The following is a 21,479-nucleotide window of genomic DNA, read 5'->3' as shown; positions in this document are numbered from 1 at the left end:
GTGAAGTTACTTATTCTTTCAAGTTTACTCTGCTAACCTTAGTGGAAAGGGTAGAAATAAATCTCTTTCCAGATCAGAATTCTTGCCAGCTCTATGAAGAATAAAGTTCCATGAAGAACGTGAGTAGAACTTGACACAATATTTATTCACTCTCAATGATCACTATACTGAAACTGGTTAGTACACAAAACTTCCAGACTGTTTAACAAAGTTTAAGTTATTGGCTATTTTTCTTTATGGGTGGGGGGGAGAGAAGATTTCTTTCATCCCCCAAATCTTGAAAGAAAGAAAGAGGGAGAGAGAGAAAGAAAGAAAGAAAGAAAGAAAGAAAGAAAGAAAGAAAAAGAAAAAATGAAAACTTAAAAAAAAATTCTTAGAGAAAAGATTTTACAATTATTTTACTATTGTTGCAACAGTTGCTTTCTTCCATCAGTATCCACTTAGCATTCATTCATCATTGATGTTCCCTGGACTCAAGAAGCACTTCTCCCTCAGGAATGTTTACGCAACCTACGAATTGCCTTCATCTTGTCAAGTTCCTTTTTGGAAAAGGTAACTTTAAAATTAGAGATTCCTCATTTCATATATGCATGTGTACATAAATGAACCATGATGTTTATAAAATAAACATTCAGTGACTATCTTTCAGACACTAAAAACAGTCACCAGAAAATATCATTTGAGCCTCCTGTTCATTATTTCCTATATGTGCAATAACATATAGCATTCATAGAGGAAAACAGACAAGCAGAGAAAAGTATTCACAAAATAGAAAAGAATAGCCAATAAATATACTCAGGATGTTTGGTTTGAGGTAAAAAATAAGGAAGATGCTTACATCTTGGTCTTTTCCCCTTATTTACGGCCTATCCTACTCTTCTTCAATGCAATTAATGTTACAAACATACAAATTCAGATATCTAACAGACATCACTTGGAAGGCTTAGAACATTCTAACAGTTCTTAATGCTTATTGTTATAAGAGCTGTTATAAAAAAATAACAGCTCTTCTCAATAGATCATATATATGTCAATCTACCATTGTTTCAACCAAAGCAAATGAATTTTCATATGTTTGAAAATATAGTTAGTTTGCTATAGTTTTTTTTTTTTCAAAGATTTTATTTATTTATTTGAGAGAGAGAGATCACAAGTAGGCAGAGAGGCAGGCAGAGAGAGAGGAAGGGAAGCAGGCTCCCTGCTGAGCAGAGAGCCCGATGTGGGACTCGATCCCAGGACCCTGAGATCATGACCTGAGCCGAAGGCAGTGGCCTAACCCACTGAGCCACCCAGGCATCCTGCTATAGTTTTTTTTTTTTTTAAAGTTACCACTGTATCATAATGGTGATTACTATTACCAAAAAAAAAAAAAAAAAAGCGCCAAGATAGATATTATTTTAGAAATAGAAATCAAATGTAAGATGTTAAGAAGTAGAAGATGGCAACATAGGAGACCCTGAACTCACTTTGTCCACAGATACGCCAAATCTAGGCCCATTTATTGAGCAATTCCTCCAGAAGAACTGAGGGCTGACTGAACAGCTTGTGCACAACAGAAGACCACATAGAGAACGGCAGGAGAAAGAAAGACATGGTAAGTAATGAAACTCCCACCCCAACCCTCTGAAATGCAGTGGGGAGGGTACTACTGAGGGGATTGGAACAGATTTGTCTGTCCTGGGGCACAGAAAAAAAGGCCATAGTTTAGAAGAGCAACTAGTATATAAAATATGGAGGCTCAGAACTCCAGCAAATAGAGGGGGAGCTGCTGGAACATTATGGCTTACATTCCTCTTATGCCTTGATAGTGCAGATGGGAGCAGGGTCCAGGCACCATACTCAGCTGCCACCTAGCAAGACTGAGGCCCCTAGCCCACTAGCCCCACATACCCTGGGGCACAGAAAAACAAACAAACAAACAAACCACACAGCATTAAAAACAAAACAAACAAATAAAAAACCCCAGCTAGAATATATAGAGAGGAACTAACTCCAGAACCATGCCAAATGGAGGGGGAACTGCTGGAAGTCTCTCTGGTTTGGGAGAGCTGGTAGGCACCACGGTTTATGTTCCACCTTGACAGTATGGACAGGAGTATGGTCTGGGCACTCTAGCTGGCCTCCCTCCTCCGTGAGCCCTGGGCCCTGAGACCACACTAGCTCCAGCTGTCCCACCAAGGCAGCCCCAGTGTGGCAGACACAGGGATACATTCAGCACTCACTCCAGCCATCACATGAAGGTGACACAGTTGCAGAGCACTATGAACCACTCTAGGTCTATACCACTTTAGATCCAGATCCAGACAGCTTGCTAGGGCTCCCCCAGCATAGAGTGCCCTAGGACCTCTTGGTTCACACCTACTTTGTGTCCCCTGCACAATGTGTCCCCTGCACTCAGCATCCTTGGACACCCCATCTTGCAAATACTTCTGCTTCAGTTATCCTACAAGGCTCCCACTAAACTGAGAACCCAGGGACCATTTTGGTCCATGCTTACCTCAGCTTTGGCTGTCCTCTCAGGATACTTTTTACACAGAGATCCTAGAGACTGTCCCATCTCATGCCCACATCAGCTCTGGTCATGGAACCAGGGCAGCCCCAGCACAGAGTGCCTTGGGACACCAGCCCATGTCAATCACAACTCTGGCAGTTAGCCAAAGTCTAAAAGGCATACACACATCATTTTCATAAGGGACACATGGAGCTTTAACATCTGACTTATATCAACGTATATATAATCCAGACAGAAACTCAAAAAGGAAACATTGTCTCTGAATGATACATTATACCAGATAGACTTAACAGATTAGTACAGATGATTCTATCCCAAAAAGCAGAGTACACATTCAAGTGCACATAGAACATTCTCCAAATAGATTACATGTTAGGCCACATAAAAAACCTCAATAAATTTAAGAAGATTAAAGTCACATCACCCACCTTTTCCAGCCACAATGACGTGAAACAAGCAATCAATCAGAAGAAAAAAAAATTGGGAAAAAACACAAACAAGTGGGAGCTAAACAACATAATACCGAACAACCAAGAGGTCAACAAAGAAACCAGGAAGAAATAAAAAGAATACATAGAAACAAATGAAAATAAAAATACAATGGTCCAAAATCTTTGGAATGTAGCAAAAGCAGTTCTAAAAGGGATATTTATAGTAATAGAGGTCTACCGCAAAGAATGAGAAAAATTTCATATAAGTAATGTAATCTGAAGGAACTAGAAGAAGGAAAAAGAAAAAGCCCAAGAATAGTAGATTGAAGGGAATAATAAAGATCAGAGCAGAAATGAATGAAATAGAAATGAATGAGTGAATGAATGATCAATAAAACTAAGTGCTCGTTCTTTGAATAGATAAACATTTAGCCAGACCCATTAAGGGGGAAATAAAAAAAGAGTTCAAATAAATAAAATCAGAAATAAAAGAGAAGTAACAACTGACACCATTAGAAACATAAAGGATTTTAAGAGAATACAGGGAAAAGTTACACACCACAAAACTAAACAAATTAGAAAAAAATGGAAAAATTACTAGAAACACACAATCTTCTAAACTAAATCAGGAAGAAATAGAAAATCTGAACAGTCCAATTATTAGTAATGGAATTGATGTGGTCATCAAAAAACTACCAACAAATAGAAATCTAAGACCAGATGGATCCACAGGTGAATTCTACACCAAACACTTAAAGATCAGAAACAATTTCTACTCAAACTATTCCAAAAACTGGAAGAATAAGGAAAGCTTCCAAATACATTCTATGAGGTCAGCATTACCCTCACACCAAGCCACAGATGCAAAAATCCTCAACAAAATATTGGCAAATCACATTCAATAATACATGAATTCAGCTCATTCACCATAATCAAATAGGATTTATTCCAGAAATCCAAGGATGATTTAATATTTATAAATCAATTAACATGATTCACATCACCAGAATGAAGGATAAAAATAATATGATCATCTCAGTAGATGCAGAAAAAGCATTAGACAAAATTCAAAATCTAGTCATGATTAAAAATTGGATTTAGAGGGAACACATGTCAACATAATCAAAGCCATATGTAAAACACACACAGCTAATCTCATACTTAATGGTGAGAAGCTGAGAAATTTTTCTCTCTAATCAGAAACAAGACAAGGATGTCCACTTTTACCATCTTTTATTTACATAGTATTAGAAGTCCTAGCTACAGCAATTAGATAACCAAAAGAACTAAAAGACATCCATGTTTGGGGCACCTGGGTGGCTCGGTGGTTTAAGCCTCTGCCTTCGGCTCAGGTCATGATCCCAGGGTCCTGGGATCAAGCCCCACATCAGGCTCTCTGCTCAGCAGGGAGCCTGCTTCCTCCTCTCTCTCTGCCTGCCTTCTGCCTGCTTGTGATCTCTGTCTGCCAAATAAATAAATAAAATCTAAGAAAAAAAAATAGAAAAAAAATAGAAGACATCCACGTTGATAAGAAAAAGTTGAACTAATTGTAGATGACATGATGCTATACATACAAAACTCTAAAGACTACACAAAAAGTCTACTAGAAATAATAAATGAAATCAGTAAAGTTGAAGGACACAAATACAGATATCAGCTGCATTTCTATATACTAACAACAAAGTAAGAGAAAGAGAAATTAAGAAAATTACAAAAACAATTCCATTTAGAATTGCACCAAAAAGAATAAATTACCTAGAATAAATCCAACCAAGGAGGTGAAAGATCTATACTCTGAAAATTATAAAATACTGAAGAAAGCAACTGAAGATCACATAAAAAGAAAATAAAAAGATATACCATTCTCACAGATTGAAAGGATTACTATTGTTAGGATATCTATACTAACCAAACCAGTCTTACAGTTCAGTGTAATCAAATACCAACAGAATTTTTCACAGAAATAGAATAATCCTAATATTTGTATGAAACCACAAAGGACCTTGAATAACCAAAGCAATCCTGAAAAAGAAGAACAAAACTGGAGACATCACAATTCCAGATTTCAAGATATACACAGCTGTAATAATCAAAACAGTATGGCACTGGCACAAAAACAGACACATTAATCAACAGAACAGAACAGAGAGCCCAGAAATGAAACCATGCTTAGATAGCCAATTAGTCAATAATAGAGGAGGAAAGAACATACAATAGGAAAAAGACAGTGTCTCAATAAATGACACTGAAAAAAAATGGACAGCTCCATGTACGAAGAAACTGGACTTTCTTACGTCACATACAAAAATAAACTCCAAATGGGGTTGCATGTCTAGTTCGGTCAGTAGAGCATGCAACACTTGATCTGAGGGTTGTGAGTTACAGCCCGACATTGGGTGTGGATATTATTTAAAAATAAAACCTTAAAATAAATAAAATAAACTCAAATCAATTAAAGACTAAAACATAAAATACCTAGAAAAAATATAGGCAATTGTTTCCTGGACATCAGCCTTTCAAACATTTTTCTGGATATGTTTCCTCAAGGAAGAGAAACAAAAGCAAAAATGAACTACTAGGACTGTATAAAATAGTTTTTGCACAGTAAAAGAAACCATCAACAAAATGAAAATGTAACCTACTTAATGGTAGAAGATTTTCATAAATAATATATCCAATAAGAGGCTAATATCCACACTATATAAAGAACTTAAACAACTCAACACCCAAAAAACCCCCAAATAATCCAATTTAAAAAGTCAGAGGACTTGACATTTTTCCAAAGGAAACATACAGATGGGCAGGAGACAGGGGGAAAAAAATGTCCAATATCATTAATCATCATGGAAATGCAAATCAAAACCACACTGAGATATTATCTCCTATCTGCCAGAATGGCTAGAATCAAAAAGACAAGAAATACCAAGTGTTGGTGAGGATGTGGAAGAAAAGGAACACTTATGCATGTTGGTGGGAATGTAAGTTGGTGTAGCCACTGTGGAAAACAGTATGGAGGTCCCTCAAAGTATTAAAAATAGAAGTTTATACCTGAAATTACTGTAACAGTACGTTATCCATGCTAAAAATAAGATAAAATTAATAAAATAAAATAATAAAATAAGAGAAATACCTTATGACCCAGTAATTCCACTACTGGGTATTTACCCAAAGAAAACAAAAACATTAATTCAAAAAGATATATGCAACCCTATGTTTACTGCAGCATTGTTTACCATATCCATGATATGGAAGCAACCCGGTATCTGTCAATAGATGTATGAAGAAAGAAGATGTGCCCCCCCACACACACAGAGGATTATTACTCAGTCATAAAAAAGAATGGGATCTTGCTATTTGTGACAACATAGACAGACCTGGAACATATTATAGTAAATGAAATAGGTCAGACAAAGAAATCAAATACCATATAATTTCATTTATATGTGGAATCTAAAAAAACAAAACAAATGAATACACAAACACAAAGCAGAAACAGACCCGTAAATACAGAGAACTGATGGTTACCAGAGGGGAGGGGTGTGGGGGAAGGACAAAATGAGCGAAGGGCAGGAGGAGATACAGTCTTTCAGTTTTGGAATGAGTATGTTACTGGAATAAGGAAACAGTCAATGATATTATAATAGCATTGTATGTTGACAGACCGAGATGGACTGTAACTATAGTTGTGGTGAGCACAGCATAACATACAGAGTTGCTAAATCACAAAGCTGTATACCTGAAACTAATGTAACATTGTGTATCAACTATATTTCAAGAAAAAAAATATGTTAAGGCAGCACAGAACTATATTTGGATTTCCTATAAGGACAAATAGGCACAAAATACAGCAACATTACAAACATCTTTGTTAAATTTGGACATTCCCACCAGCAGCAGCAAGTTAAATATGGAAAAGACAGTATATTTTGTTTTCTAAATAAATAGCCATTTAAAGTATCAAATTGATCAAATTTAGGAAATTTCGAAAAATGATACCATTTCAAAAACTTTAGCAAAGAAGTTACGTGTATTATAACAAAATCTTATATCTATAATAACATACACTTATTTTAGGCTTTTTAAAAAAATTTTAAAAATATTTCATTTATTCATGAGAGACAGAGAAAGGCAGAGGGAGAAGCAGGCTCCCTGTGTAGCAGGGAGCCTGATGAGGGAGGAGCTTGATCCCAGGACTCAGGGACCATGACCTGAGCCAAACGCAGACGCTTAACCATCTGAGCCAGCCAGGTGCCCTATTTTAGGCTTTTCATTAAAAAATAAAAACAACTATATGTCAAAAATCTAGCTGGGAATAAGCTGCCTATATTTTTCAATATGAATAAATAAAAACATTTAACATGTGCATATTACAGAGCATGACAAATTAAATATTTATGATTTAAACCATAGACAGTGTGTGTTAATAATCATTTAAAATATCCAGCAAAAGTGGTCATAATTTCCCCTCCAAGCCCTTCCCTGTATTTGAATAAATAATTCTATTATAAAATTATTCCCTTGGCTCATAGGTTATACATCTTAGAGAATTAGGTATTCACATAGTAAATCTTTATCATCACCATTATCCCTAATCCATAATGCAGATTTCCGAGAAATTCAACGTTTAAAAACATGTTATGTATATACAATATATAATTATCTATATATGTGTATAATCCAGATTATCATTTGTATTGAGTCTTGCCATTGTGCAATCACTCTCTAAAATCAGAAAAATAAAACAAAATCCTGACTTTGATGTGGAACACTGACCACAATCTAGGACGCTGATATTGTTATAGAAGATGAACCTAAGAAGGGCACTTAACCTCTTCAAATCCCAATATCCTTATTAGGAAAATAAATATTCTCTTCTTTGAGTTAGTGACTACTAGAGTATTTCAGAGAAACACAAAGGAATCATAGTAAAACATAATGCTTCCTTTCAGCAATAAACACTGAAATTGCATTATTTGCAACTGTCAGAAATACTCTGATGCCTACTGTCAACTATCAACCTTGCTTTGTAACACCCCAGAATACAGTACAGTAATTACAATGATTCTTGTACACTTTTCTAAAAACAACGACAATACCTCCTTTAATTTTTTTAAAATTCACTTTCAATGTAATCAAATAAATACACTTTAATAGTTAAATGGTCAAATTATTTAATAAACATGTGAGAAAGTCTGAACACATTCCCTCATGAAAGAAAATTATTAAACTGAAAAATGTTCATTGATATATATTCTGCCCAAGTTCCTTTAAAAAAAAGAGTGAGAGAGAATGGTTTCTAAGGAAGCAGCACTGAACTGTCTCACTGATGTTAAAAAACAATTATGAAATTGTACCATTTTGAGGTAAGTGGGCTTTTTTGGTCTGTATTGACAGTTTCTGTTACATTGCTTTTAAGGGAAAAAGTGCCTTTCTTTATTGACTTAGTCCAATTCATAATACAAGTTTTTTTTCTTTGCATCTTAGTCAAAATAGTGTTAATTAAATTCCTTCTTGTTCTGTAAAGTGATATTGACCATTCACATTGATAAGAATCTTTACCAGGTTAGTGCCTTATTGTGGATGATGGAGTGTCTTACCTTATCTACATTTAAAGATTTCAAATATAAAATAAGACCATAAAAAGAAAGAGATAAGAATAGGATTACAAAATAAACTATAGAAAACTGTTGTATCTTAGGATAAAAGGATGCATTGAAGGGCAAAGTCAACAAGGACACATACAATGTTTTCATATAAATAAATAGATTTATAATTTTATTTTAACACCATCATTTAAACCCAGCATTTGATCATTCATATTGTACATAATGACTTGAATAATTTAAGAAATTTTATAACATAAATCTGAATGTTACTACAATTATAATTATTTCATTGCCTGTTTGCAAAATATAGAGAACTCCATAAAACCTGCTTTCTTCTCCTTAGCTCTGTGACTCTTCTGTTGGCCATGCACCCTGCCCACAACACTGACCCACTTCTGGGATGTGTCACTTACCCTTGTAATACACTACAATATTCAAGAGTGCCTGGTTGCCACCCAGCCATTTAATAATTAAAGGGAGCTATTACAGAAAGGCAACAAATAGGGACATACAGAAATAACGCAGCGATGACAAGTCCAGGAGACAAGGGTTCTTTTATGATTCGGCTCAAGAAACTTCCTTTCATAGGAGGCCAGTCAGTAGCCAATACACTTTCTTTACATGTTTAGAGATATAATTATACTTTCTTGACTTTCTGTAGTTGGAAGAAGGCTCTTCATTATATATTTCATTTGAAGATATACTGCTTTCATCTTTTGATCTCAATACAAGAAAAACAGACATAATTTAGTTCTTCAGAAGGAACTGCCCCCCTCAGGTAGGAGAAACTAGCACTGTCTTCAAACTTACCTAATGTGCACAGAATATGTGGCAAAATTAAATGAAGACTATTACCACAGAGACAAAGGATATGGATGACAAAGTGGAACAAAAAATGTGCACTGCCAAGTGGAATGTTACATTGAGAAATAGCTTGCATATAGAGATAATTTTTAAATAAGTCTTTTTTGTTGTTGTCAAAATACAGTAACAATAAGGTGGGAATATTTGAGTTCAATCTTCATCTATCATTTTTTGTACAATTGTGTACAAATGCAGAAAGTGTGAAATTATTTGGAATGGAAACATTTCTGTATTACATACTCTGAGAAATAGCTAACATATGGAATGATGGAAAGCTGATTTTATTTAATATTAAATATGTCACAGATTGGTGATACATTGCTTATGGTCAAACAATTTCACCTAGGTTGAAATATGTACCGGTTTAAATAAACCTTCAGTGCATGTAGGATTCCACAGGGCCTTGAAAAGAAGAAAACAAAAGTAAATAAATGAATGACATCAAATCAATGAAATGAAATGAAATTTCATATGAAGATTTAAAACATATAAAACACCTAAAAAACACAGACCAAGAACTTTTAAATTTGTGATTTTCTAAGTCAAAATTCCTATTAAAACATTGATATTTATTAGTAATGCTTACAGGTTTCCAATTAAATACATTTTATATGGGGTAAAAGAGGGAAGATCAATTGGAAAAATGTAATGATTTCCTTTGGTTTCATGAGTTAAAAAAAAAAAGTTTTACAACAACTTTTTCTTTTATGTATCTCTCAAGTGAAATGAGTTAAAGAAAACTAGGTAATTAAGTAATAGGTAAATCTCATATGTTTCTCCTGATATATTTCTAAAGCATAGTCACCACCCAAAGTCCTAAACACAAAACTCCAACCATTTCATATGCAGCAATTACTAGTTTAACTTCTATGCTTTATTATAGTTTTAAGTGATGGAAATTAAAACATCTCATAATCTTTCACCTTCAAAAAAGAAAAAATAACTTATTGTGCTGATAATATGTATAAAAAAAGAAATACATAATCCAAGAAGTGTAGAATACACCTGCCCCTAAGGAATGTAGAATTTAGTTAGATATAAATGAATATAAAAAAGATAAGCCATGCTACAAGATTGATATATGACAATATAGGTTAGATGAGAATTTATATTAACAACTACAAGATAGTAAGTTATACAGCTGCTGACATAATTCTACAGAAAGAGAAATCACCCCTGACGAGGGAGCAGAAGGCTAGCTAAAGACAAAGCATAACTGACACCCTGCAACTCCCCCTACTCCCCCCAGCTCCTAGGTGGGACATGTGTGACATTCTTCCAGGAATCTCCCAACTAACTGTTAATACCTTGCTAGATGGGAAAACAACCTTAACTTGACAATGGCAAGGCCTCCAGTATTGTGTAGGTCAGTCGTCTTTAACAAATGGAAGTTCTTTTGAAGCTTCCCTTTTCCTTATTTCCCTCAAGTCTAGAGATACAATCACCACTCCCCAAGACGCCAGTGCAGCAGCTCTTTCTGCCCACAGGGATAAGTCACCATTTTGCATCAAAGACAACCCAAGAATTCTTTCTTAGTCCTCCGCTCTGGACCTCTCCCCACCAAACCTATTCTATATTTCAAAACCCCACCAACCCCTGGTTGGGTAGTCAAATTAAGGGTATGAAATTGGAGCAAGGCTGGAAAAGAGATATATTACAGGGGAAGGGGTATTCCAGATAAAATGATTAAAAACAGAACTTTAAACAACAGAGGCAAGAAATAACAATTTGCACTGGCAGAGTTTATGTGTAATAAAATGTTTATATTTGCAACATAAATAGGAAACAGTGTAATTTCAGCAGCTTTGGGTGCTGGCTTGAGGAAGGGGAATTTCATCTTTTAAGCCTTAGTGAGTCATTAAGAGAGAGACTTTTAAAGTAGAAATATAACACAATGTAAGGGGGGGGTGTGTGTGGTTTTTGTTTGTTTTGCAGATTTATTTGTGATGTTATATAAACTGAATGTGTAGAGCATGTAAGTAGGAAGACAAGATGAAAACCAAACTGAGGAAGTATTAGACCAGCAAGCATCATTGGAACTTTGACTATTTTTCAAATTCTGATTCCCCCTGTCAAGATGCTTGTTTCAGACTGGTGAACAGCTGACCTTTACTCAGATTACAGCTCAAAGACAACACAGTCAGAAAGAAAGGTCTTCCCTGATGAGTCTTTTCCAAACATAAACTCTCCTCTTCACCTGATTCATTGCCTAATCCTGTCTTTTTGCTTTTTTACATCATGACCCTCATCACTGTGTGAAATTCTCTTAGTTCTATAATTTCTAATGTATTGTCTATCTTATCACTAGAATATGAGGTTTATGAAGAAATTTAACAGGCCCCCAAATGGAGTCACTTTTCTGAAGTTCCACTAGAATTTAATAGCTAACCTAATTTCACCTCTCTGGACAGTGGAATTTTCAGAAGATCACTCTGGAATGTCCTGATCTGCATTAGTGAGGTAGTCTGCAAGATAAGACCCCATTCTATTCCCCCGAGGGAAGGTGACCTTGACCAATACATTCTTTCTTTTCTTTAGCTAAAACTTCCTTGTCCACCACTTTCAGTTCCGCCTATAAAAGCCTTCTACTACTAGTACAGCTCTTCAGAATTCCATTCTCTTTGGTAGATGGGATACTGCTTGATTAATGAAATCACTGAATAAAGCCAATTAGATCTTCAGATTTACTGTACTGAATTTTGGTTTTTTGCATTTTTTTTTAAGATTTTATTTATTTATTTGACAGACAGATCACAAGTAGGCAAAGAGGCAGGCAGAGAGAGAGAAAGGAGGAAGCATGCCCCCGGCCGAGCAGAGAGCCCAGCAGTTGATCCCAGGACCCTGAGATCATGACCTTAGCTGAAGGCAGAGGCCTTAACCCACTGAGCCACCCAGGTGCCCCTGAATTTTGTTTTTTAACATTTGCCTACCTCCTGTTCACTGCTACAATCTCAGTGCCTAGGATACCACTTTTTAATTTTTATTTTTTTAATAACAGTATAAATGATAAAGGGTGAAGTAACTTGAGATGAAAGGAACCACAGGACTACAAGTACATGTTGAACACAGAAGTAGATCTTTATCTGCCACCCAAACATGTTTAAAAAAGAAAAAAAAATTTGTAGAATCACTAAGACTAACAAACATTTCAGTACTTGTTCCCCAAATGCTAGTTGAATGAATGTGAAAAAACAGAGGAATATACTGTTATATTTTCATATTTTATAAACCTGGAATTCTGTTTTCAAGTGTATTTTAAGCCTCCCAACATTCACATTTTTAACAAAATTCTAACCCAGATCTACCTTTCAATTTCTAAAAAAGTTAGTAAAATGAAGGGGAAAATATTTTAATAGGTTGAACATGTTCAGAGACATAAATGTTGCTAAAATATATGATACTAACATTTTGCTTGCCATTAAAGTTTACAATATTGTTGTTCTCACCACGTGGCAAGGACAAAAAGCCCCAGTTCTCTGTCATTTTTTGCCACTAGAACATGGAGAGGACTGCAAGGAAATACAAAAGCTCAACTAATGAGGATAAATGTTTCCCCATGACTACAATGTAAGAAGAAAAGAAACTTGAAAGATACAATTCTTTTTTATGATTAACTACCCTGGAGATAATTGTAAATTAAGACAATCATTTACAAAACAGCTTACCATCTTAGGTTTTAAAATACAATGAATTCAATATGCTGTCAAATTTGAGGAAAAAAACCTCCAATATTCAGTATTTTTAATAATTATATTTAAGAACAAAGTATCTTACTGCTTTGGTTCCTCAAAAATTTCCAATTTACTGAAATTTTGATTTTTCAAAATTCCCCTTGATAGGAAATTGTTCCATGTGAAAATGCTGTTCCTTAAAAGGAAAAAAAGAATTAAAAAGAAATGTAAAAAATGTTTAAAATGTTCATATGATAGAATGATATCCAGTACTTAAATGAGTAAGTAAAAAACATTAATTTATGAAACTCTTCAGGCCCCTGGGCCAATTTAGTCATATTTAAACTTTAGTATATACCCTTAGCTCATATGATTAACTAACCACTCTTTGTATATCAATAGATCATGCATTCTTTCCTAGAAAGAGCAGAGTACTTCTCCACATCGCAAAACAGAAACCAGACCCCCTTGCACAACCTCTGAGCACTGAGATAACCTCTCTACCTGGCACCACTGAGTCTGCACATAATCAAGAAATACTACAGACCACAGCATCCCCTTCACTGATTAATGGCCCTAAACCCCTTTAAAAATCCCTGGCCCAGGCAGAAACCTTGAAGTTGGCCTTTCCCTTTCGACAAGAGTACACCTTCTCCCTAGATGATCAGCCTCCTAAATAAAGCTCATATTCCTCTCCAATCATACTTTTGAGTTTTGGCCTTTCCAGAGATGATGCTGAACTTGGGTTCTGATGACAAATTTTGGTGAGCCAGCATCCCTGTGGCAGCATCCCTGTGGCAGAATCCCTGGGAATCCCAAGGCAGAGTGGTTTACTGTGGCAGTGCCAGGGCTCATCTGTCATTGGGTGGATGAAGTCATTGGCCACAGCAGCATGCCAGGGTTTACTAGTTTGTTTGTGGAGCTAGTACCCTGGATGACATGGATTAGCAGCTCAGGGCTAGTTGGCCTTGGGAGGAAGCAGAGGGAAAGGGCCCACAGCTTCTGAGATTGTTTCTGTCTTGGGGAAATTCTGGGCTGATTCCCAACTGCAGCTAACTGCCAGTTTTGCTTTTTGGTTTGACTGAAGAGGAAAGGAGCATTTGGGACAAGCTGATGAGCTTCTGGACTAGGTAAGTCCATTGGAGTACACACTGTTGCAAGTTTCTCATTTGTGAAGCACTGTGTGGTTTTGTTTCATTGCCTATGCTTTTCCCATTAGGAAGGCACAGCTTTGGAGAGAAACTAAAAAGGACTTAATAACCATGGGTTTATTTGGATTTGGAACAAATCTGTTTTGGTGTATATGTGTGGGTTGTATTGTGCTAAATTTGTGTATAATGGGAATTTCCCACCAAAGAGTCCACTGGGCTGAATTCTCAGTAAGTGGAAGGAATACAGCCAGAAATACATGACTAAAAGATGATTTTTATTTTAACACCATCTTGCCATGTATGTTAAGCTTAGAGGAATGATGGCCACCAAACAGCTTTCTTGGATTTTTACCTCCAATTTGGTTGTCTCTAGATAGGGGGTTTTGCTCTCTTAGCTTATCTATGAAGCCATTTGGTTCTGTGAGTGAAGCCCCCACCTTTTGGGGAGGAACAAATGCTATCATTGTTTCTCCTATGATCCTTCTGAACTTTTGCCTAGGAAGATGGGAGAGACTCCTACCATTTCTAAAGAAAGTCTATTAAGACCATAGTTTTGATAAATGGCACAGAGAGCTAAAAAGCAATCAAAAAGAAAACAAAAACAAAAAACTGGTTTTACAGAGAGAGGCAAAGACAAGGGAGTATTAGTCCAAATTCTGAATCTGCCTCCAGGCTTTCAGGCAACATTCTCGGCCTCTCCCTCCACCTCCTCTGGCTTCTGTACCACCATGGAAGTGACTCACATGGCTGGCTTCTATACTATCATTAACGCCTCAGGTGCCATTGACTTCTGTTTCCCCTACCCTCATTATCGAGGAACAAAGAGCCCCCCAAACTACAACCTTATGAGGTTCAAACTGGAGTACCTCCCAAATCAACATGAAGGGGTCCAGGGGCTTCCCTGGACTTAAACCACCCACTTCAGATTTCCCCACAAGTAAAAATTCCCAGTGCAGAACAAATTGATTGACTTTTTAGTCAACACAGTTACAACATATTTGATATTAAGGCTAATTCAAAGTTACTGGTTTAATTAAAACAGACATGTTACTGAGGTTATCAACACTGAATATGGTACAGCTAATCAGCTTTGTTGTACCTGTATTTATTAAATTCATGTTGTATCTGGTACAGTTTGTCAACAAAGAGAGGACTTAAAATGATTATTAATTTTCCCTGTCTCATACAGTTTTCTTGGGTAATTGTTAAGAACAAGTAGGCTGAATAAGGCTTAGAGTTTTCAAAATCTTTATAACCTGAATCATCAAAGTTTTCCTAAATTAAGTGATAAACTGGGTTAAGTTCAGTAGATAATGAAATCTTTTCCAAATAAGAATACTAAAGCACTCATTACTGAATGTAGGTTTGTCTGGTTTTGGCTTCTAATTCCAGAGAAACCCGATACTTGGGTCTATCACTAAACATGCTTTTTATTATTGCAGGTTGTACTCTGGAGAAAAAAAAGACAGCAACCATATTTCTAAAAATCTGAAAGTCTGAAAATGTATTCATAAATTTCTAGTCTAAAGAATTCTGCTTTAACAGTTCACAATTGGTTACTGCTTAGCTTTCACTGGAGACTAAAGTTTCTAAGCGTTAAAATTCTGATAAATGTAACTGAGATTGCTAGAAATGATAAGGTAAGCAGCACTGTAGGCGAGAAAAGTAAGATGTGTTTTTGGTAAGATGTAAGGCATGGGAATACATTTTTGTTCAGGGGGAAAAATAAAGTAATTTTGTTCTAAAATGAGACTGATTATTTAGAGAGAATAGGCTTAAGACACAATCTGAATGTAAAAAGAAAGTTGTAGAAAGTTTGTGAAGGAAAATATTTGGAAAAAAATTTTAAGTGTGTTCAGGACTAAGATTGGAATTAATGAGTTTTAAAGTATACTAGTATAAGATTGAAATTCTGCTTTTCTTTTTGTTAAAAAGGAAGTCTTCTTGGATTGCTGGTCTGTTCTTGATAAGAAATTATAAACAAAGATTGTTTTCTTTCCTTTATCTGACCAGAAAACCCAAATTCCAAGTTTTTTACTTTATCATGTCTTTGATTACTTAAGAGAACTGAAACTTCTCAATATTAAAGGCACTGACTTTTGTTAGCAACTATGTAATCTTCTGCAGAATCTTATAACCACCTTAGTTAATCAGATAATATTGAATTTTAAAATGATCTGTAATCTTATTTAGGCATGTACTTTATAACTTTCTGAGGTTTTCAACAAACTTTCCAAGATCTGAATTCTAAATAATTAAATTTTTCTGACAAATTAGGCTTGCTAAATTGGTATGTTAAGTTACCTAGGAAGCATTGTCAAACAAATGATGGTTAAGTCCTAGGTTATACTGTATGGCTAAATGCTGTAACTGTTCCAGAAAATACAGAAATTCCTAAAGTTTTAATATGTCCTCATGTAAGGTCATCACTTGACATTCTAATTATTGAAATGTTGCATGTCACAGAACTAACTGGATTTGTCAACTGCGTTAAATGAACTCTCATCAGATCTTTAACCATGTCCATTTTTAATCTTTTGTCATTTATATATTGTTCTGGTGCTCTTGAAGAATGTGTTTTGTCTTCAAGGAGATTCACGGAAAAGGACTTTCAAAAAATACACATTTCTGATATCTTCAAGATCATAAAACTGAACTGGGTAAGAATTTCCAGAACCTAAGGAAAAGCTGCACTCAAACAGAACAAAATTAGTAACTTGGAACTAAATGAACTGAGGAAGATGATTACAGTTTTTATGACTTGTTTGAAACATTAGTGGTCCTTTAATGTTTGTTCTTCTAGATTAAGGAAACTTTCTCTTAAGATATCTATGGTTTACAGAATATATTTTATTTTCTCCCTACCTGAGCTCTCCAGAAATCAGAAACTCCCCATGAAGTACTCTTTCATGGCAATTATAATTATTTACATAAGTTCAATAAGATTCTTATTGAATTCTTATTATAGGACACCATTGGAAACATTGGTTATATTACCAAGGCTTTGACTGTAAAGTCACATTTGAGAGAGACAAACATAGACTCAGATATGACCAGACAGCTTTAAGGAACAAAGACTGACTTTGTGGAGCCAACCTGGAGTGTACTGTATCCGTGGAGTTAGCTACGGACTTGTGGAAATAGCAGATGATTCCAGTTTCCTCATGAATGGGTAGAGTATGCCCTTGGCAATGCCTATATCCTCAAACAAGTCTTCTCCCACTTGCTAGTGATTCCTCATTATTAGGATATTGTTAAAGCTAGACATCAGGCAAAGAGGGCTTCTTGATATATTGTTCTCCACTTGGCATATTTGTTCCAGTAGCCACCTCTATCTTAGCCAAGAATTTAACCAAACCCAGCATGCAGCAATCTATAGATCTGAAAAGTGGTCTGCCAAAACTGAAGAGCCTTAGATGTCTTGACAGCAGCTCAAAGAGGGACATGTGTTTTCGGTAAGACAAAATGCTGCATATTCACATTACTCAAAAAATGTAATTGAAGCCATAAAAGATTTAAACAACCAAATCACTGTTACAGATGCCCTAGTTCTAGATCCCTTTAGCAGCTAACTTTAATTCCTTCCAAATGGAAATATATGGAAATATATCCTATTAAGCATTATTATATTTGTTATTTTCTTTCCCCTTGGTTGTTGTTTGACTTTTTCTATCTGTCAAGGAGGAAATTAGACTAGTCATACTGGCTTAGAGATGCCCTTACTATTCCCTATGGTGGAAACACCAGAAACAAGATTCTCCCACACTGTGAAAATTTTCCACTCCAAAATCCCTAAATTATCCCTTATCAGCAGGGAGTAGCTACAGAAGAAGGACCTTTGCTTCTAAGCCCATAGATATGAAATGATAAAACTGACAGGGAGGAACAGAAGCCACCTTGGCCCCTCTGGCAAACCTAGTAGTCTTTCAACTTTAACACCCTTAGTTTGTGTGATTGATTAACAAATCTTTCTTTGTATGTCTATAGGTCACGAATTTTTCTGTAGAAAGAACAGAACACTTCACATCATGAAACAGAAACCAGACCACCTTGCACATGCCCCAGGCACTAAGGAACCAGACCCCTTTCTATAGTCCCTGAGCACTGAGATAATGTGTATAGCTGGCACCATGTGTCTGCACAGAATCAAGAAATATTATAGACCACTGTATCCCCTTTTACTGATTAACTGCCTTTAAATTCCTAGGCAGGCAGAAATCTTGGAGCTGGACTTTGGACAAGAGATCACTTTCTCCCCAGCTGGCCAGCCTTCTGAATAAAGCTCATATTCCTTTCCAATCAACACTGTTTTTGAGTTTTGGCCTTTCCAGCCACAACAGTCAGCTAAACTTGGGTTTCAGTAACAATTAGAGTAGGGTAATGTCCATTATATTTGAAATGCCAAAATATATATGTTTATGTACATGTGGTATATTTACAGATAATATAGATAATTTATATTTACAGATAATGGTTCAGTGTTCATATATTTATTTTAACATACTGGAAAATCAAAATGGAGGAAAGCTTTTAAAAGAGTAGAAAATACATATACTCACACCAAGTAATTTTTGTATATTTTTGTGATTCACATTAAGTTCCTTGTAGGTTCATATTTCTTATAGCTAAACGATGAGTCATAACTGATGCTCTCTCAAAGAAGAAAAGGTAATCCTTTCAGACTCGGAGTTTGTAGCAACTTTCCCATAAATTCAAAAAGACTCTTAAGAGGCACTTTTGGAACAATATTGAGTGTTTTTTGTACTCTAAAAAGTTGAAAAACACTATTTCCAATTCTATTATTAGTCTTTTCTTAAGCTTAAAAAATTGAACAATTTATCAGTTTTTAGGTTATACTTTATAATGCAAGAAAATACTAAACCTGTTTAGAGTATTTTTCTTTCTGAAAATTATTCTTAATATCAGACTGTACCTTAAGTAAATTTTCCTTTAATTTGATGGATTAAATCCAAATCCATAATGAATTTATAAGCACGAAATTCATAAAATCATGACAAATCTGAAGTAATTCTGATATGTAAGAAAACCATGACTTTTAAGTACACAGAATTGTAAATTACACTCTTTTGTATAAATTATCTCCACGGTGATTCAGCTTTATACATTTAAAATTCTAATTACCATTTTAACAATGTAGCATCACATGAGAGCAATTTCCTGGTACTCTTACCTCACAGAGCATGAGGTTAATGTTACATGTGGCTCTCTTTTAGGAAACTTTCTGTAATGCAATAATATCCTGAAAATTCCTATGCTTTGTTTCTTTGGTACGAAGTCAAACATTTATGGGACTGTTTTCTTCAGTTCTCTATACTATAAATTATTTTTAAGAATTTATGTGTCTATTTTGAAAACTAATAATCTAATAGTTTAATACCTTTTCTCCCTGAAATCATTACGTAGTTCTTTGACTAGAAGAAAATAAAAGCTAGTGAAAAGGAGAATTTTCAACCCTAAAATATGCCTCTTTGGCTTAAGGATTATCTTGACCTGGCTATTTTTAATAAATTACAAACATAGGAAGGGTTCTTGGAAGTGAAGTAAAAGTTACCCTTTGTTAGAGACATTTACTTTTATAGGCAAAATCTCCATTTGTAAGGGTGTGTCCATCTCTATACTAGGAAGAGGAAGATGACCAAATGTCTGGAAACTCAGCAGTGGAGAAGGCACAGATCTAAACCTGCATAACAACTTTACCCTTGTTTTTACTGTGTTCTTCCTGGTAATCTCTTATAACCCATGAGCCCCAACATCCTTCTTTTGTCTTTAGCTGGAGATGGTATGTAAGGTGGTGGCCTGGCCATTTGGGGAAATTAATCCATTTTCCTGGGTATCTCACATGTATATGGGAAGTGTGTTATAAAACTTGTTTTCCTCCCATTAATCTTTTATTATAGGGATGGTTTCAGGCAAGAACCTGGGAGGTTAGAGGAGAAATTATTTTTCCTCTACGGTTTGATGACCCCTACAGGGATCTGTTGAGGCCCCATACTTGCTCTGGAGTCTGCAGATAGGATCCTGGAAAAATGGCAGAAGTTGGCAAAGGGTAAGAATTCTTACAAGTCAGCTCTCCCAGGTATCTGTCTCTCTCTGTAGTGCCTGGTCAAGAGAGGAAGATTAAAAATTCTTATCCCTTCTTTTCCTAATTTGGATTAAAAGGAGAAAATATTTGTGTGAACTAGTTCCTTGTGTATAGCGTCTTTGGTAAAGATTCTTGTTTTGAGTAATCTTGATTTCTATTGATCCTCTTTTCTTCCAGAGATGGCCATTGTTTTTGCTTGTTTATTTTTGGTGTCTGTCTTTTTGTCATTTGTCATAAAAAGAACACAGCCTAGATGAGATTTTCCTTTTGTCTTGTTCTAGGTTGTAAGAGTTTTTGGCTTCGTGACCAATGAGAACATTCTTTGGTCTTTGTCAGCTGGAAAATGAATGTGTCCACATGTATCTGGCATACAACCCAAGAGGCTATGGATCCCAGAAGCATTATTCTCTTTGTCCAACTATGCCAGCTCTTAGGAGAGTTTGTAATAAAGGACCCTGGTCCATAAGTGGCCTTTGTAGTCTCAACCTTCATTGTCTCGTTAGAGCTAGAAAAGTCCCATTCCAGTATCATCATCTTGGTGTCACAGATTTAGAGAGTCTATGACTGGAGGCATCCCACATTCTCATTCTTATCACCTATGACAATAACACAAGTCTTTGCTTTCCAAGGCTAACTTTGAAAGTAAACTCTCTGGATCTCTTAACAGCTTCATCTTTGCATCTTCCTTTGGGATGCCTCTTGAAATCATTGTTAAACCATAAAAAGCCCTTATTGGTTTGAGCTGCTATGGAGATTAATATAAGATCCTACTTGTCAATGGTCAAATGATGGATACTCTGAACTAAAAAACAAGCAAAAAACACACCAAAAAATCTTCTATATTTGAAAAAAAAAATTAGAGAGTTCTTTTTCTACCGAATTGTCTTATTGGTTTCTATGGAAAAAACAAATTGAAAGGAAGACAAAAGAAGTATGATGGTTTGTATTATGGACTCCCTTCACAAGATGAAAATATGAAATTGATTTGTTTTCGTTTTTGTTTTTTAACCTGCACTTTCATGATACTACCAAATTTAGAGAACAGAAAAACCAGAGGACATTCACAACCCCACTCACAGCAACCCTGCCTGCTGACTGAGATTCTTCCTTCCTGTGACTATACTATAGTTCTCAGACAAGC

At 35.5% G+C, this 21,479-nt stretch overlaps 1 protein-coding gene across 3 annotated transcripts in view; it reads right to left on the bottom strand.

Moving 5' to 3' along the window:
• Window positions 1-8,992: 8,992 nt before the first annotated feature.
• CCSER1 (coiled-coil serine rich protein 1) overlaps window positions 8,993-21,479 on the bottom strand; it is a 760,495-nt gene continuing 748,008 nt past the window's right edge. The window contains exons 10-11 of one of the 3 annotated variants that reach the window (XM_047717986.1): window positions 9,774-9,815; window positions 8,993-9,270 (exon numbers count right to left, since the gene is read on the bottom strand). In XM_047717986.1, coding sequence (XP_047573942.1) covers window positions 9,259-9,270; window positions 9,774-9,815 — 54 coding nt within the window. In that variant the 3' untranslated portion in view covers window positions 8,993-9,258. Of the gene's footprint in view, window positions 9,816-12,631; window positions 13,281-21,479 lie in introns of those variants that run through there. The other 2 variants (XM_047717985.1, XM_047717984.1) reach the window with 2 other exon arrangements.

The sequence above is a fragment of the Lutra lutra genome, chromosome 2 (assembly GCF_902655055.1).
Source record: "Lutra lutra chromosome 2, mLutLut1.2, whole genome shotgun sequence".
In the NCBI taxonomy this organism is placed as follows: Eukaryota; Metazoa; Chordata; class Mammalia; order Carnivora; family Mustelidae; genus Lutra; species Lutra lutra.
This window is presented reverse-complemented; position numbering and strand designations above follow the sequence as displayed.